This window comes from Coturnix japonica, chromosome 1 (assembly GCF_054131305.1).
Source record: "Coturnix japonica strain WE chromosome 1, WE-NBRP24, whole genome shotgun sequence".
Classification (NCBI taxonomy): Eukaryota; Metazoa; Chordata; class Aves; order Galliformes; family Phasianidae; genus Coturnix; species Coturnix japonica.
The window spans coordinates 88671558-88689104 of NC_140663.1; the positions used below are offsets into that span (position 1 = coordinate 88671558).

General features: G+C 37.4%; 1 protein-coding gene across 33 annotated transcripts in view; it reads right to left on the bottom strand.

Annotated features, from left to right (window-relative positions):
* The window catches only part of ROBO2 (roundabout guidance receptor 2), an 862058-nt gene that overhangs the window by 6372 nt on the left and 838139 nt on the right, over positions 1-17547 (bottom strand). For 10 of the 33 annotated variants that reach the window (XM_085527406.1, XM_085527366.1, XM_085527361.1 and 7 more), the window contains 3 exons: positions 15247-15429; positions 10572-10742; positions 3670-3930 (listed from right to left, as the gene is read on the bottom strand). The exons of 2 other annotated variants lie outside the window; for them this stretch is intronic. In XM_085527406.1, coding sequence (XP_085383532.1) covers positions 3670-3930; positions 10572-10742; positions 15247-15429 — 615 coding nt within the window. The remainder of the gene's footprint in view (positions 1-3669; positions 3931-10571; positions 10743-15246; positions 15430-17547) is intronic. 21 more of the 33 variants (XM_085527440.1, XM_085527414.1, XM_085527409.1 and 18 more) reach the window with 4 other exon arrangements.

Here is a 17547-nt window from a genome sequence, read left to right on the forward strand (position 1 = left end):
TTTTTGATACCTCAAGAGATAACTAAGAGATTTCTAATATTATCAAAACAATTGTAACCTGATCTATCACTGCTTACTGCAAAAGGGTAGCTGAGAATGTCCTATTTGATATGCAGCATTCCAGTTAAACCACTACCAAGAACTCAAAGATCTTGTCTATTCAGAAAGCAATTAGTGGAAACTCGGTTCCCAACATTACATATTCTTCTGTTTGCCTTCAAACCAATGATCGTGCTTTCAGAATTTCACTCAAGGCTTAGCAAGGTCCAAATAAAGCCCTCTAAACTGCAAAATAGATATTTTACAGAAGTGGATAGCTAATGAACCCCCCCTTTGGAAATTACTGAAAAATGAGAGAGAAAACATTTTCAGAGATCTCTCATTAATAAAGGAAAAGGAGTGAAGCACAAGTAACATAATTAAAAATATATAGATAATATAAATAAGTATTCCATTTAGGAGCAGCCTGTTTCAGTCTACCAGAGAAAAGGTTTCAGAGCAAGAAAGCTCTAATGCATGAAGCTAGAATGGAAAGAAAGACATACCAGATGTGAAGGACTGAATCTCCCCTACTAGGGAAAAAACATAACACTTACTGCAGCAATCCTCTGTTATGCATAAAGGACAAGTATTCACCCTGGTCATCCTGTCTAGACCTAAATTCATTACTCAGGTGAGGCTCAGGAAGTGTCAAGACCAAATTTTTTTTTTTGTGTGTGTGTGTATAAGAACAGATAAATGCAAGTCATGCAGTATGGGAAATTTACTATTTTACTACTAATTTAATACTCTCTGCGATGCAAAATAACAGATAACTTCTCTTTGTACTCTTAAAATTGGAGGAAAAAGAGAGGAGTTACAGTTGAGAAGGTCAGACGAGCATGCTTAATCTTTGTTCACAAAGAAATGAGATGCATTAAATATATTGTGATATTTTGTGTATGTTTGCACAACTTTCATATTCCAGTTAAAATTACCATTATAGCATTTCAGCATAGCATCCAGGTAGCATTTCAGCCACCTGGATGTCTGCTGGGGAAGCATCCTGGAGGGCTGTAACCAGTCGAGGAGACTCCTGGGATCTGCTGAGGATAACTTCCTGGTCCAGGTATTGAACAGAACAGTGAGAGATGAAGCGTCACTGAATCTGGTACTCACCAGTGCTGAGAAGATCACTAAAAAGCATTGAAGTTGGAGGCAGTCTGGTCTGTAGCAAGGATCTGCTCAGCCAGAAGAAACAGGCAAAGGACAGTTTACCCCATCTAATAAATGAGAAGGGAGAAATGGAAACTACAGACACGAAGATTGAGGTATTCAACAAGTTCTTTGCCTCAGTCTTCATTGTCAATCAGGTCTGCCATGCATTTCACATCCCTGAACCTCAAGGTGGGGACTGGGGATGCAATGTCCCTCCTACTGTAAGAGAAGAGCAAGTCCGAGGCCATCTCATGAGTCTGAATGTCTAAAAGTCTGTGGAGCAGGATAACATGCGTCCTAGGGTCCTGAAGGAACTGGCTGACATGCTTGCCAATTTATTCCAGCATATTTGAAAAATTGTGGCTGATCCTGGAAAAAGGAAAACATTACTCCCATTTTTAAGAAAAGGAGAAAGGAAGATCTGATCACTACAGGCCAGTGAACCTCACATCTGTACCTGTGGGAAGATCACAGAGCAGATACTCCTGGAAGCTATGTTAAGACATATGTGAGACGAAGAAGTGATCTAAGACAACTGACATGGGCTTCAGCAAGGGCAGATCTTGCCTAAGAAATCTGGTGGCCTTCTGTGATGGGGTGACAGCATTGGTGGACAAAGGAAGAGCAGCTGGTGTTGTCTTCCTGGACTTGTGCAAGGCCTCCTACATGGTCATACAGTACATCCTTAGCTCTAAATTGGAGAGATATGGGTTTGAAAGGTGGACTATTTGAATAAATTGGTTGGATGGTCACAGCCTGTGTGTTGAGCTCAATGACTCTATGTGCAGGTGGAGGCTGGGCACAAGTGATGTCCCCAAGGGGATATTCTTTGGACCAGCACTCTTCAGCATCCTTCTCAATGACACAGACAGTGAAATCAAGTACACCCTCAGCAAGTTTGCTAATGACACCAAGCTGAACAGTGCAGCTGATACAATAGAAGGGAGGGATGTCATCACGAGGGACCTGGACAGGGTTGAAAAGTGGGCCCACAAGAACTAGGCCAAATGCAAGATGTTGCATTTGGGTAAGGGCAATCCCCAGTGAGATCCCCCAGGGCAATCTCTCAACAAGAACAACTCATTGAGAGCAGTCCTGCCAGAAAGGTCTTGGCAGTCTTGGTGGATGAAAAGCTGGACATAAGGGTGCTGGGCTTGTTTAGCCTATAGAAGTGAAGAATCTGGGGAGACCTCATTGAGACCTTTGAGGTCTTTTCCATACTAAAGCCGCTAAATGATTCCACAATTTTCACATACCAATACTATTTTTAAATTGTGACTTCATATCGCCATTTACCAACATGAACAGCTGCTGATAGTTTTGGAGGGAGCCATTATACCATTAAAAAAATGGTACCATTAATGTCATATTTTTAAATAGAGAGTTTGATTAAAATATTTACATCTTTAATATGGGCAGTGCTATTTTCTTTAAGGACTTTACTCATTAAATCTTGTCCCCATGACAGCTTTGCCAGCATTTAATTTTTTATTTTTTTTTTTCAGATTGTCATTTATATTAGTGTGCTAAATTAACTAGAAAAATTAGCATTAGAATAAAGTCAGGAAAAAGAATAATACAAGTACATCTAGTGTCACTGGGGGAGCTACATACAGACCTGAAGAAGCGGTGTAGCCCTACAGGAAGATCATGTACATTTTTTTTAATTGTCTTTGAACAATTGTCCTTTTGTATCACTTTAATCAGTACTGGGATAACATATGATTAGTGGGCTAAAGAAAATCCCTAGTAAGGGGACTTGGAACAGCAGTTTTTACTTGCAGTGAGGCTGAGAGAAGTGATCTACAAATAGTGTGGAACTAAAACTACAGGTCAGCATTGTCTCCTTTACACATTTTTACAGACTTAAAATCCACTAAAAAAATAAAGTCATCACTCAGGCAATACAAGCAGGTCCTGTGCTGAACAACCATGTCATCATCTTGCTAAGCCTAGTAGATGAATGTTACTTTTGTCATATCCTTGACTAAGGAGAAGACAGTGTTAGAAATATAGCTGGAAGGAGTGTTGATAGCTCAGAAGGATCAGCCTTACTGCAGAGACATGCAAAAACAACTACTGCCAATGTAGATCCAGGCTGAAAGAACTAGAAAACACAGCACCATATGTCTAAATAAATATGTCTAATAGAAAATATTAAAAAAAAAATAAATAAATCTGTTCCTTCTTCCCTGCTTCTGTTTCTCCCACAGCCATACTTGACAATACTATTAATTGTCAAAACAATGCAAGGAATGCATTTAGGTGCTAATGAGATATCATGGTTGCAGGAGGGAAAGAACGTGGATTGCAAGCTCCCATTTCACCTTGCCTTCTTGAAAAATTTCTGTCATGAGCCCCAGTGTTGCAGGAATGCAGAGATGGAGGGCAAACAGCCTCCTGCTAGTTACAGAAATCCTCAGCTGAAAAGCTTCAAGAAACAAGGCCTGGGCTGGTGCAGCACACACGCACCTGATCCGAATGCTTGCTTGTGTTGGGCTTTCCTGAAATCCTCTTGGCGTTCTGCAGAGCTTATCCACTCCTGGGTTTGCCGCTGCCACTCTAGTGATGTCCTAGCTTGCCGGTCCAAGGAGCTCTTTGTATCATCTATGCTGGGTGCATGCTGCCTTTCAAGAGAGCTTCCTTTCCTCTCTGCCGAGCCTCCACGCTGGCCCGGGCCTATTTGCTGCCTTAAACCCTGCCCAGGTGGTGGGTCAGGTGGTGGTGGAAGATCTAAAAAACGTGAATAAGATTTAGATGAACTAATTTTTAATTGAAACAGAGCTTCCATTTGATGCTGAAAAGAAATGAGCAATAAAAACGCCCCTCACGAATGGCATGAATCACTTTATCTGCTGATTTTTAAAAGAGGAAATTTCTTGTTAATCAGAAATTACTTTCCAATAGATTTGTAACTCAAGTTACTGTATTACTAGCTCTTTCTACATTCCATAACAATCAACAGACTCACTACAAATCCTGATTTACATTTCTAAGCATAGGATTTATTTTCCATGGGGTACACTCCATCTGCCTCTTTCAGCAACAGTGAGTAATTTAAGAAAGACTATGGAAACCAGTTTTATTCCAGTTGACAGAGAAATTCTCATCCATCATATTGGGGCTTACTTCATCAGTTCTATTTTTTGGGCTTTGTTTTCAGTTTGAGGCTTACACCCAACATCTAAATATAAGATTTTATCAAACTGCAAAGCTTTCACGGTATCTTGGGGGAAAAAAAAAAATAAAAACAAAACAAACAAACAAAATATCATATAAGTACCATCACTGAAAAAGCATCAATACATCTGTGGAAAATGTATGAAATCACAAACCAATAGGTGAACCTTTTCTTCAAATGCAATTTCAGTGTTCCCTCAAACCTTTAGTCTTCAAAGACACCAGGATGGTCACTCCAAAGGTTAGCAGTCTTGTAAATGTGACCAATCAAAATGCTGTTTCACATAAATGCTGAAAGACATTTGCCTGATCTCTCTCTCCACTCTGATTTTTTTCAAGTTTATGGATTGGGCTACTAAGATGCTTGTAGAATTGATGGTGAAACTTCTAATCACATTTGTGGAGGTACCTTTTGTTTTTTTAGTTTGTTACCAAATATCACAGTATCACAGTATCACAGTCTCGTGCAGGTTGGAAGGGACCTTAGAGATCATCGAGTCCAACCCCTGGGATTTGAGCCCCTGTGTAGCAGAGCGGCACTTCTACCACTTACGCCACTGGGGGGATTTGAACTCGGGCCTCTGGTGTTGCAACGTGGCATTCCTACCACTGCGTCACCGGGGCACACAAATATAACTATATGACCTGGATAATGACAGTTCTAACTGTAAGATCTCAAGTAGACCATGATTGACTAGTAACAATCAAGAAAAGTCTTACATTCTTAATAACAGTCAAAAAAAACCAAAAGAAGTACTTTTAATATTTCAATGAAATTTCTTCCATAGAGACTACTTGTTTTATACTTAGAAAACTTGTTTAATTCTGGTTTTGGGCAAAGCTTAACCCAAATAAATTCATGCTACCCTACCAACTTCACTAAATCTATATTAGTCTACACTAGGCTATAACCTGCTTTCTGGTATTTTGTACTTTACATGAAGGCTCATCAAGGAATTTGACAGACATGGAAGAGTAAATCTCTCCTCTGTTCCTATGAAGTTCTGATTTTCTTAATCCTAATGAGTCTTAAACTTATTTTGTACATTGTTGAGGAGGCCTTTGGATTTAATTTATTTGCAGCCTGTATTTCAGCTTCACATGAAGCTTCACACCCTTGCTGCTAGAGCTGATACTTCTGTCTTTTACATATGGGGCACAAATACTTCCCAAGTTGCTAAGACGTCATTCCAAACCAAAATTGTCTCCTAATGTTAAATGTAGATGTGTGAGATACTTGTGTCTAAAAAAGAAAATAGTTTTATCTGCTGTTGGTTCTGTACTTTTGCTCACAGCTAAAGTGCTATATCCCAAATTAAGATATCTGTCTTCTGGATAGAACAGTTTAATAATAATCTGTCAATGAGCTTGGTGTGTGCTTTATGTTCAGCACTAATTTATTTGAGAAATTTTTACTTATGAATATAGATGTGACCTTTCATGACAATGGCAATACTTGAGTTACTGTAGGTGGAAGCAGGAGGGCATGGGAGCTTGCCAATGTTAAAATTGCTCTATAGTGTTGGCTTCCAAAGCGACATTTCTTATAATTGATTTTATTACAGCCATAACCAGTTAATGTACAGAACCACAACACTGGCATCTGCTTAAGCAATCTGAAATAGATATTACTGAAGTTGTGATTTATAAGCACTTTATAAAGATGCACTGAGTCCAATAAATGCAGTCATAACATGTCATCTGACAATGCCATTTTCCAAGATAAAATATTCAGTTTAATATAAGCAAAATTTTTAAGTAGTAGTATCACAAAAAATACATAAATATATTAAAATTATTGCAATATTATAATTCATAAGATACAGCACACTTCATAAATTGCTAAGACTTGTTATTAATTAGATATTGAGAAGGTAAAAAGATCTTGTACTTAAACTGTCCTGCATGTTTCCAGAGCTAGCTGAAACTCCTGGAATTATAGGAAACTTACTTTATTGGTCTGCGGTTAACCTGGATTTTGCTTTTATATATTTGCAAAATGGTCAGGATAATTGCCTAATGAATAGAAGTGAAATGAAAAAGAACATGTTTGTAAAGCTGTTTGGGTGTTTTAGACCTCTGGATGAGCTAGATGAAATGAAAAATAAAAACAATTTTCTGAGGAAGCTTCACGCAGTTCTAGAAGAATTACAGGTACTACAGAATTAATGTAAGTTGGCTCCAGCCTGAGTACATACTTACTCAACTGTGTTAGATATGCCTGAGAAGATCTGACTATATCATTTGCTTTTTCACCTTTTTACTCAGGTTCATTGTCACAGTAACACCTACCCTTCATCTTTAATAAATATATATATATATATTTTTTTTTTTTTAAAAAAAATGGAAGAGAGATGCACTTGGCAATGTGGCTTTCTATTTACTCCACAACTCAAGTCCTCTACTGCAAATTTTCTGCCTAATGTTACTAAATACGCTGTTATTTTGCTGCGGCATATATATAAAGATTCCATGCATTTAGAGTCAAGAGTTTCCTCCTCCAAAGTCACAGAGAACAGTCTTGTCTTTCCCCACTTCTTTCCCTTCTCAGCGAAAGATGTCTCTAAGCAACTGTGCACACATCCCTGCGTGAACTTGTACATATGTATGTACATGATGGCTAATGGTTGTGAATTCAGCTGCCGGTAAAGGGTAAAAGAGATCAGATGACTTAGTTCTTTCAGTCCCTAACAAGCAGATTTATTACCACACAGGGGGAAGCCAGCTCATTCCATAATGTCAGTACTCAAGGGAAGATTTGAATGTAGATAATTAGGGACTTCAGGAGAATTTTCAGTGAAAGCACCCAGAATGATGTCACTGATTGTCACCGCATTTCCATCTACATTACATTTATCTTCCAAGTACCAGGTAAAACACCTGAAAATCCATACTGATCAAGTGACTTCCTAGGCTAGTGGGATGCCATCCAAACTACCACTTGCAGCCTCTAATGGCAAGCTTATTACAAGGCTATTTATAAGTGCATTGAGGGGCAGGTGATAGTCTCATTGATTTAGCAATAGAGGAATTGTGATTGAGAAGCTGTAGGACATCAGAAAGCCTTATCAGATGCAGATGCATGCTTTGCTTGGGATTACTCCAGCCTTCCTTTAGAAAGCAGAGCACTGGCCAAGTGACTGAGACATCATGTAAGCTCGGGCACAGCCTTTCATTAAAAAAAAGCTAAAGAACTAAGTATAGCTACATCTCTTTCTACCTATGCTAGTCATTGGTTTTCCTAGGTGTGATAATTACATTTAATAAGACTTTGAACCACTTTCTCGTACCAGCGTGCCTGGTAAAAACTGCATATTAACAAGAGACTGGAAAAGCTAATAGTCTTAAATCACATCTCTTTATTTTAACCACCAGCTTCCACTCTGACTTCTCTTTGTTGTTTTGAACTTCACGCTCAAACAAGGAAGAACTTTCACCTTCAGTTATGCAGTTGCTGTGTCATTGCATGTATGGCAAATTCCATTATTTTTCAATTTGTGAATATATTGATTCCAAGAAAATAAATTATTACTTGAGCACTACAACTAAAAACCTCATGTTCGTTTTGTTGTTGTTGTTTTGGTTGTTTAGTAAGCTATTGTGATTAGTAAGCTATTTTTCCTTTGTTTCCACAGTCTTCTAGAATAGGAAAGTTGAAAAATAAGTTTTACAAGAGGACGAATAGGATAATTCAATGCAGAGTCAGACAAGAGGATTCAGACCTGGTACTGAAGAAAATGTAGGAGGAGGCTTTTGAGGGATTTTGTATGGACTGCTTTCAAAATTAAGCATGGGATTGTATCTTCATATTCAGTTAACATTTTTAATTTCTGGACACTGGAAATTCGCAAATGTAGTCTGTTTCTATACATACAGGTGGCAGCAGCAATCTTTGTTCCTGAATTGACAATGGTCCTTTGCAAATTTAGCTATGACTCAGACTTGCCCTTATGCTTTAATGACTCGTATTCAGCAACACTTGAAATGGAAGAAGTGAACAATTTGTGTTTGCTTTTTTCTGTGGTAAGAGACAATGGGAAAGGATCCTGTATGACTTCTGAACACAGTAAATTTTTGGAACGTGTAATAAGCATTTCAGCTAGGTTTGTAACAGGCAAATGTTAACAGTGTCTAGAAGGTTTTACTGTCTATGCTTGAGAGGTTGATTGTTTAAGAACTGACTCAAATATACTAAAGAAATTCCACTAAGATTTGTGTTTTATAAAGAATAATCAAAGACCATAGGAGATTCCTCTTCTTAAATAAATCTAAAGATCTGATCTCTTTCACCACTTTAAAGCAGTGTCAGATTTTATGATAGAATCACTCCCTGAGGAGTCACTCTTCTATTTGCCTCATGACCTAAACTAGATTCCCATTAATCTTCTGGTAACCATGTTATTATTAAACACTTCTATAGTAATAGTATTCTAAGGAAGAGAGATTAAGGTGGCACAATACTTAATGCATAACAAACACACATATACACATAGCTCATGGTGACAAAATATACACTACTCTGAAGGGTTAAATTAATGCATGCACAAAAAGGGGATTATCAACACAACTGTGTGATTGATACTCACAGTTTCCAATTCCTATTCTCATAAACACATCTATTTAACAAATCTGTATAGTAGTAAAGCCTCTGGAATATATCCAGAAGTGGATGGCATTAATGTTTAAACCAATTCAGAGCCATATGAGTGGGGTCTACTTTGAGTTCTTTCCTAAAACAATGTGGTATTGAGGGTGAGTCATAGAGTATGACTTATATTGGTAACACTTCAGTGAAGACTAGTACTTCTGGAATCTGTTCTCCACTTTTACGATCTGACAAACAAGAAATCTGTTAGAACCTGCTGCAAAATTGTATCTGTACATTTGATGAACATGACTGAGAGAAGAGCTGTATTTTTTTTAATGGCTCCAGTCTGGCCTGCATACTGTTAATATATAATTTTAAGCCCACCTAGAGTAATAAATAGCACATTGTAAATAAAAAAAACCCTAAATATATGCTCTATCAACTCTATTTACAACATGCTACCTGATAAAATAAGACTATGAAGAGATTCTCAGCTGATTTTTACAAGAATACAGAGGGCATTCATACCAAAGTGATTTTTTTACTTCTCCAGTATACTCAAATATTTGTCAAAGTGTACTAAAAATTAGGAGACTGACTCACTGGCATGACTCCTGCTTCCACAGTTCCGACAACGTCATTCTGAGGGCTACTAAGACAGGTGGGACAGAACTTGCAGAACTGTCCTTCCCTGAACACTGCAAGGTTGGTCAGCATGAGGAAAGCGATCACATCCCCATCCACACTGCATTACAGTAATCCTTGGTGGCTCCTTTAACACCATTTTTCTATTTGCCTGCCTCTCCTGACTGAAAATTTCAACATTTACTTAACTACACTTAGCAGAGTGACTAGTAAGATCAGAAGAGAAGAGAGGGAGATAGCCAGCTGCCCACCTTTATAGTCAGACCTTCTCAAGGAGTAACAGGCAGCAAAGGAATCTTTTTGCCAAACTCAAGATGGGGTAGACAAAAATAATGGAAAGCTGATCTGAATTTAGTGATTAGAAGAGCAGAACAGATACATTTGAAATTTCTGGACAGGAATTGGTAAGAGGGAACTGGAGATGTTGAAGTGAGAAACAATGTCACTGAGGTCACTGAATTTCAGGGATGAAGCAGCACAGACAAGATGTGAGGCAGAGACTTGAGAAAAGCATGGCACGTATTGCCATAGCTGTTGCACAGCCGTCAAAAGCAGCAGAAAACAAAGAGAGCACTGTGGGACTGGTTGCACGATTCTTCTTAGAAATTCACTACATGCTGGTGGTGGCTTCTTAGAAATTAAATTACCCAGGGGTCATGTTTTAATGCCAACCCATGTGCAATGCAGTCATTTCTTCATAAGATTTACACCGAGACCTGAGAGCTGATTTGTTTAGAACTGACTTGTTTAGAGCTGAAAGGAAGAAAAGCTCCTTGAAGAGTCACTAAAACAAGCTCCACACCGCTAGCATTGCAATACTGCTGACGTACCTGGGGACCCTACTTCACCAAACAAGCAACTCACTGTAACAGACATTCCTTAAAAGACTGCTTTACAGCTTCCCATTTTGCACAGCTGTGTGTTGTAGCTCATCACCAGGGCCTCCCACCACCACACTTACCGTCTGTTATTCCCTCCCTACGATGAGGCAAGGGGGGTTGGTCCAACCGGCCTCCCTTGTGTTTTTTAGTGGGCCTCGGCCTCTGACTCTGAGTGACAGCTGCACTGGTGTTGCTGTCAGTAGAAAAAGGACTGCTTGGCCGAGGTCTCTGAGAGGAAGGATATGTTTTGCCTAGGAAAAGAGAAACCAGATGACAAAAATATTATCGACTTGAAATGGGCCATTCTGTTTATGTATGTTCTGAAATATTAAATCTGGTCTAACTCTCAGAGGCAAGCAAGTGTCCCCATGAGATACCTGCTGATGTCAATTGCTTAAGTTACACCACAGTAAGCAAAGTGAGAAACTTGGCATTCCTTTGTCTTTACTTTTATAATTAAAGTCGCTCCATCTGTTGTGCTAAACCGCTGCACACCATGTAACTCCTACCTGCTCAGCGTTCAGAACAGATGTGTCATAACAACTCCTCAGCCCTCAACAGTGAAGGAAAACACTTCTTCAATCATATCAAATTTATCTCCTCCTGCCTTCCACCTTCACATTTGCTGAGCCAGATTCTCATCTTAGGGACTCCCATATGCAGTGTATATCTGGAGTAACTCCAGTGAGACAAAGATAACTGCTTTTGCAAGCTATGTAGCAGTGCAGGTTTATACACTCCAGGGCTCTCTTCTCTTTAGAAATTAAAAAAAAGAAATGTAAATGGTAACATTTTCCTATTTACTTTCATTATTTAATGTGTTCAAAAATTATTTATTCTGAATGAATTCATTCCTGGGGTTTTGTTTGTTTGTTTGTTTGTTTTAATATGTAGACTAATGGAGATACATACTTTCTCTTTTACAGATATTTTTGATGGTGTTCTTTGGAGCAGATCATGGAAAGTATCATGGCAGGGACTGCATGAGCACAGTTCATTTACTCCATTCACTCTTTTGTCATGTTTTTATTCAGTTAATTAGGCTTGCTTCTTATTTAATAATATTTGAAGGAAACTAAATATCAGTTTGTTTGGGTTTTTTCTCTGCATATGACGCTTACCAAGCATCTCAGGGGTGTTAATGCTTTAATTTGTTTAGAACTTACTTAAAATTATTACTTGGTCTAACCTTTTCTACAGTGGAAAATTTCTAAGCCAGACACAACTGCTTTTTCAGTCCAATTGTAGGCCCAAATGCTCTAAGGCTAGTGGAAAATGATAAAATGGCTGTTTGATATTTTTCTAAGCTACAAACGAGGCTGAATTATGTTCTGGTTAACTAGATTGTGCTCTCCTGTGACTTACATTTTTTAGTAAAACCTCTGGAAGAGCCAACATTCTAGTGCATGAGTACCACACTTTGAGCATCATAACAGATGTCCTTACTTCTAGCATGGCCCCACATACAAGAGGATCTTTATTAACCTAATCAGGAATCAACTGCTATCTACTGCACTATTTAAAATATTTTTGGTGCAAAAATTGGAAAAAAAAAAAAAAAAGTAGCTGTAATCTCTCTAATATACTGCTTAGCATTAAAATACCCATGTTACGATAACATCTAACTATTGGCCTTTTGATATTTCCTGACTACCAAAGGCTTGATCTTTTATTTTCAGACTGATGTGCACCCTGAGGAGGACCCTTCTCTTAGGCTATGTTGCCTTGTGTCCCTGCCAGCTATTAGAGGTTACCACATTTGAACCATTCATGTGGGCATGTACTGACTCTCCTCTGCCAAAGAAAGCAAAACTGAACTTAAAGAGTATGAACAGTATGCCTTTGCTAGCCTGATGCATTTAAACTGAAATGGGGAGCTGTACGCCCACCCAAGCAGCTAACTCAGAAAATGGGAGGAAGCAGTAATAAGCATTTGGGTGAAGGCTGAAAACATTAACCTCTTATAGCTGGCACAGCTGCAGCCAGACAAAGACAAGTGATCAAGCCCTTGTTTCACAGATAAGGATAAAACAGCAAATGAACACAGACAAAATATTACATGTCTTGTTTAAAAATAAAAAGAAAAAGGCCACTAATGCAAAGAAATTTAGACGTAAGCCTGAAATTCCATCCTAGCTCACGCTGCACAGATGTTCCATAAAAATAAACTTGCAACATGCAAGCACAAATAGTGAGTGCAGGATGAAGAACCTTCAAGCTTACTCTCTTGAGTAAAGAAATGTGATCGTGAATGCAGAAAGCTGATTTGAAATATATAAACACTAAAAATTCTCTCTTTTATCCCTTCATGAAAATGAAGAAAAATAAATAGCAATGACCTAAATCAGACACAGGGCAAATACAAATGATGTGCAGGCTTCCAAAACACATCTTTCAATGCACCTAATATCTGATTACAGCATGTTATTTTTTTAATGCAGCCTTTCCAGGAAGAACTGCTGAGCAGTGTCAGACTCTGTAGTAGATTTAGTGTGTGCAAATGGAGACAAGGATGAATCCAGTAATTCGTGATTTAATTTCCCATGGGTGTTAAAAAGGAAAACTGGCTGAACTACATGACAAATCACAATGGTTTCTGGAAAATGGAATCAAAGTGTCTTACAGGAGAGACATCCTGTGTCTGGATTTACCAGTGCCTCTTATGCCTGAAAATCAAACACATCCATGTGAGACTATGAAGTTGGTCTTCTCATTTCATATCAATAAGAATATTTTATGGCTGCTCTGAGTGGGAGAAAACAACTGTCTCAAGGAGTAAAGAGTCAGGACCTTCAGATTTCCTCCAGAGCAATGAACAGAAATAATACTGCTGCTTCTCCACTGGAAAACACCATTTTGCACTATGACGGATTTACTGTGGTACAGCAGATCCATAATAGGCTGGTCTGATTGATTGCACTACCCTGGGAGATATCATATCATAAGGAAACTACAGTAAGCATTGCAGAGCTGTTTCCACTTGCTGATATTCTGGTGGGGGAAAAAAGAAGGCTGGCTGTTTGTTTACATGTGCTTTTTGATTCAGCTTTTTCTTTGAATCATTAACAGAATAAAAAGGCAATAAAAATATAACCACAGAGGTTGGATAGTCTTCTGTAAACTTAGCTCTAATAGCCTATCCAAGGAATTACATGTTAAGTGCTCAGTTTAAGTGCATATGTGACCTAATTAAGCTAGGAAAATATATCTGACAAGGGAGTTCTCATCCTGTTCTTTTATACTGCTATGGTAAGGAACCATATTTAAAAGAGTCTGTGTTTTTGAAGTCCTGTGTGCACATATGTGGTGGAAACTACTACTCAGTGGGCCTAGTACAAGCTTGAGTTTACTGAGGCCATGAACTACACAAAAATAAAAAGGTTAGGAAGGATTTGTGCCTTTCATTCAGAACAGTACAAGCAAAACAGTGTATTTTAAGTAAGTAACTGTTTGGCCAAATTTGCTAAATAAGAAGAAGCAAATGAGAGTTTTAACTATTTTTAACAGTGAAATAACTCTCTTTAAAGGATGATTATATCTAACCAAAGGTAAAGGTCTCAATGACTTGAAAAAAAAATGGAATTTCACCCCATGATATGTTGTTGGCATTGGACTTCACTGCAGATTCTTTTCTTCATTCCTAAAAGGTAGTTTTTCTCATAAAATCACTGTGTACAGAAAGCTGGAAGTTATCATCCCTAACATTTAGAGACATTTATCGTGAATGCAAGCATTTTAGCAAAGGATAAATTTTGTACAAAACTGATAGTAAAAATTTTTAAGTGATAGGAATGTTCTGGGAAATGTGGGCAGGAACAGGAGAAGAAAGCAAAATAAAAAAAAAGAAACTCAAATGAACACTTTGGTATTATGCCAGGTAGATTAAAATAACTAGGTGTTGGGTTTTTGTTTTGTTTTGTTTGCTTTTTGTTTTTGTTTTCCTATTTTAATAGGACTAAGTAAATGCAAATACATTCTTTGTTCAGAATATTCAAAAGGAAGTTTAGCTTATCTTTTTTTTGTTGTTGTTAAAAATTAAACATAAGGAGCTTTACAATTATGTACTAAATTATATTTACTTTTCATTCATTTATTCTAGTTGATAAGACTGGTTGTTTTCAAAAGCAATAGTCACTTTACCTGTGTTAAATTTCACTTGGCTAATTCAGTTGGCATAATTAAAATTAAACTTAATCAAAGTTTAATGATTTATTGAAATAAATATAGTTAACGTCATCTGATTAAAAAGCCTGTTGAACATTTCATATTGTTTATAATAAAATCATAGCATTCTACCCCCATGCTTAGAAAAACTTCACGGAAAAATACATTTTTGCAAGAAGAGATGCAACAGAAGAGCAGGGATGGAGATAATAGTTTCAACACGACTTTCATCATTGGTAATGTAAATGACAGTGAAGAGATGCTGCAGGAATAAAATCATCAAAGGCTGCATGACAGAATTAGTGATCTCATAACCAAAATATTAAACAAAGCATATGTCAGTAAATCCATAGCAGAGTCAGTATAAAGAGAAACTGCAGAAGATTGAAAGTGCTGATTAAAAGTTTGCAGTATTCACTACTTCAAATCAGTAAAAAAGAAACACAAGTTTTAATTTTAAATATACTGAAAAAAATATCTCCATCCACCTTACTCCATGCATGTTAGACAAATGTGAAGTGAGGTTCACTGAAAAGAAGAACAGGCAGAGACACCCTTCATGCAGAAAGCATTAACTTTGAGTCTACAAACCTGTTCTTGTAAGGCTGGTTCCATCCAGCCTAAAACCAGCTTTATCTGCTGCTGCAACCAGTGCTTGTGCAAAACTGCCGCTGGTAAAGATCGAGTCATCTGAGGAGCTACCTACACTAGATCTATGACTAGAAAAGTTACGGTCCTCATCAGACGCAGAACCCCATCCATTTACCATTGAACCTAAAAACAAATGTAGGGGTCTAGTGAGTTGTACATGTATGATATTTTTTTGATCATCTAATTCTTAAAGACCCACTTAATATATTCTTTCTCAACAGGAAACCCAAAGGTTGGCTAACAGAGCTTGATATCAAAGAGCACTAAAAAGCTAACTGGGATCTCATTCAGTTTGCACTGTGTAATTGTCACTTTGTAAACCAAATAATACATATCCTATACATGAATATAGATGCCGTAATAAATAATTCTGAAAGTTAAATATTTTTCCCAGGATTTAAAGTAATGTGACTTTTCTTTTTCTTTTCCTTTTTTCTTTTTTTTTTTTTTCTTTTTTTTTTTTTTTTTAAACTTTATTTATTATAAAGCAACATCTAATTTCATTTTTGCAAAATGTCTTAATTTAGGACAGCACAAATCTCAGTCTCATCAGGCATGGCTAAAGTCAGTCATGGGCTTCAAGAACATTTTGAACAAGACTGGTGTTAAAACATTTTCTCAACCAGAACTTTAAAACTGATGAGCAACCATAATGGCCCAAACAAAACTGATGGAAAGCAATTCATTTTACAAGATTTTTCTTCTTTTAAATAGTTTAGAAACAGACATTTAAGAGCAGAGCAAACATGTTCTTGAATACTCAGTCACACAGTGAGCCAGTGCGGGCCTTACCACACCCTAGCTACAGATTACTGCCACTGCAGGAGAGAAAAGCAATAACAATATCAAATATATAAATATATATATATTTGATATATACATATATATTTGATATATATATATATGTAAGAAAAAAAATGTGACAAGAATGTAGAAATCTTGACATAATTAAAACATAAAGAACAAAATACTAAAAAAAGGATTCATCTTTTCCACTCTTCATTTATGTTTTCTTTCACTTTTTTTCACTGCAGAAAGAACTGATCAGCTACCAATATGCAATGTGTATTTTCTAAAGCTATCAATTAGTTCAGATTATTTCAAAGTACCAAAATTTGGTAATTACAGGTAGAGCTGATGGTGCTCTGTACTTCTGAAAATCATGCATAAATGACACTGGATAGTGCTACAGTGTCCAGGGAATCACGAGGCAAAGAATACTCAGCTACCACCAAATACCTAACTTTGCTCCAGGAACAGAGCAGCTATACTAGTAAGTCACCAACTCTAGCTAAAGTGCAGAACTACCAGAATGCTTCTGAGATCTGAATTACTGCATGGCATTGTGTGGCACCATGTAGACACAGCATATTGTTCTCACACAGAAACTTTGCCTCTTCATCTTAGAATATCTGGAGGCTGCTTTTTCCAATGAACCAATGAAGACCTGTTCTCCAAGACAGGAGAACACTTGTGGGGAGATACATCATGGACATAACAATTCCTTTAGCACAGATGAATTTATGTCAATATCCATAAGATGAACAATGGTGTCAGTCACATTCTTCAAAGCTTTTTTTTTTTTTTTTTTTTAAGAGTTGTCCAATGAATAATTATTTTGTTAAAAATCATTAACTATTAAACCAATACTGACTTTCTTATGCTGCAGTACAAAGCCTAAGAACAATGGATTATTTTGTGATGCTGCAGTGACTGAATCCCTTGATGTCAGCAAAGTGGCAGGTTATAATACAAAAGTCCATGCACTCCTAAAATACAAAAAAAAGAAAGAAACTGAAGAGGTCTGTGGAGGTCTGACAGGCAGAAAGTGTGTTAAGTGCAACAGAGAGTGACAGAGTTAGACTCTGCTTGCCAAGAGCACACACAGAATTGTTATTTTCCAAACAGACTTGACCTGATGCAGACAGATGTAGGGAAGTCTAGTAGGGAAGTCCAGATAACAGCAAGGGAAGGCTGAAGCTGGATTTCGTTGAGAAGAGGAACAAACTGAACTAACATTCAAAGTGTCATGGGACATCAGAGAGAACGGAGAGCAAAGTTTTAGCAACAGCTGTTGCTGATGTATGAAAAGAGATAGTAGAGATAAAACACTCAATGAAGATGTAAGAAAAAAATGCTTTAGTTGAGAACATTTTCAAACAATTGCTTTTCATCACATTCCGCAAAATATGTAAGCAGAAGCTGAAACATAAAAATATGACTAGTCTCACAGATATCAAA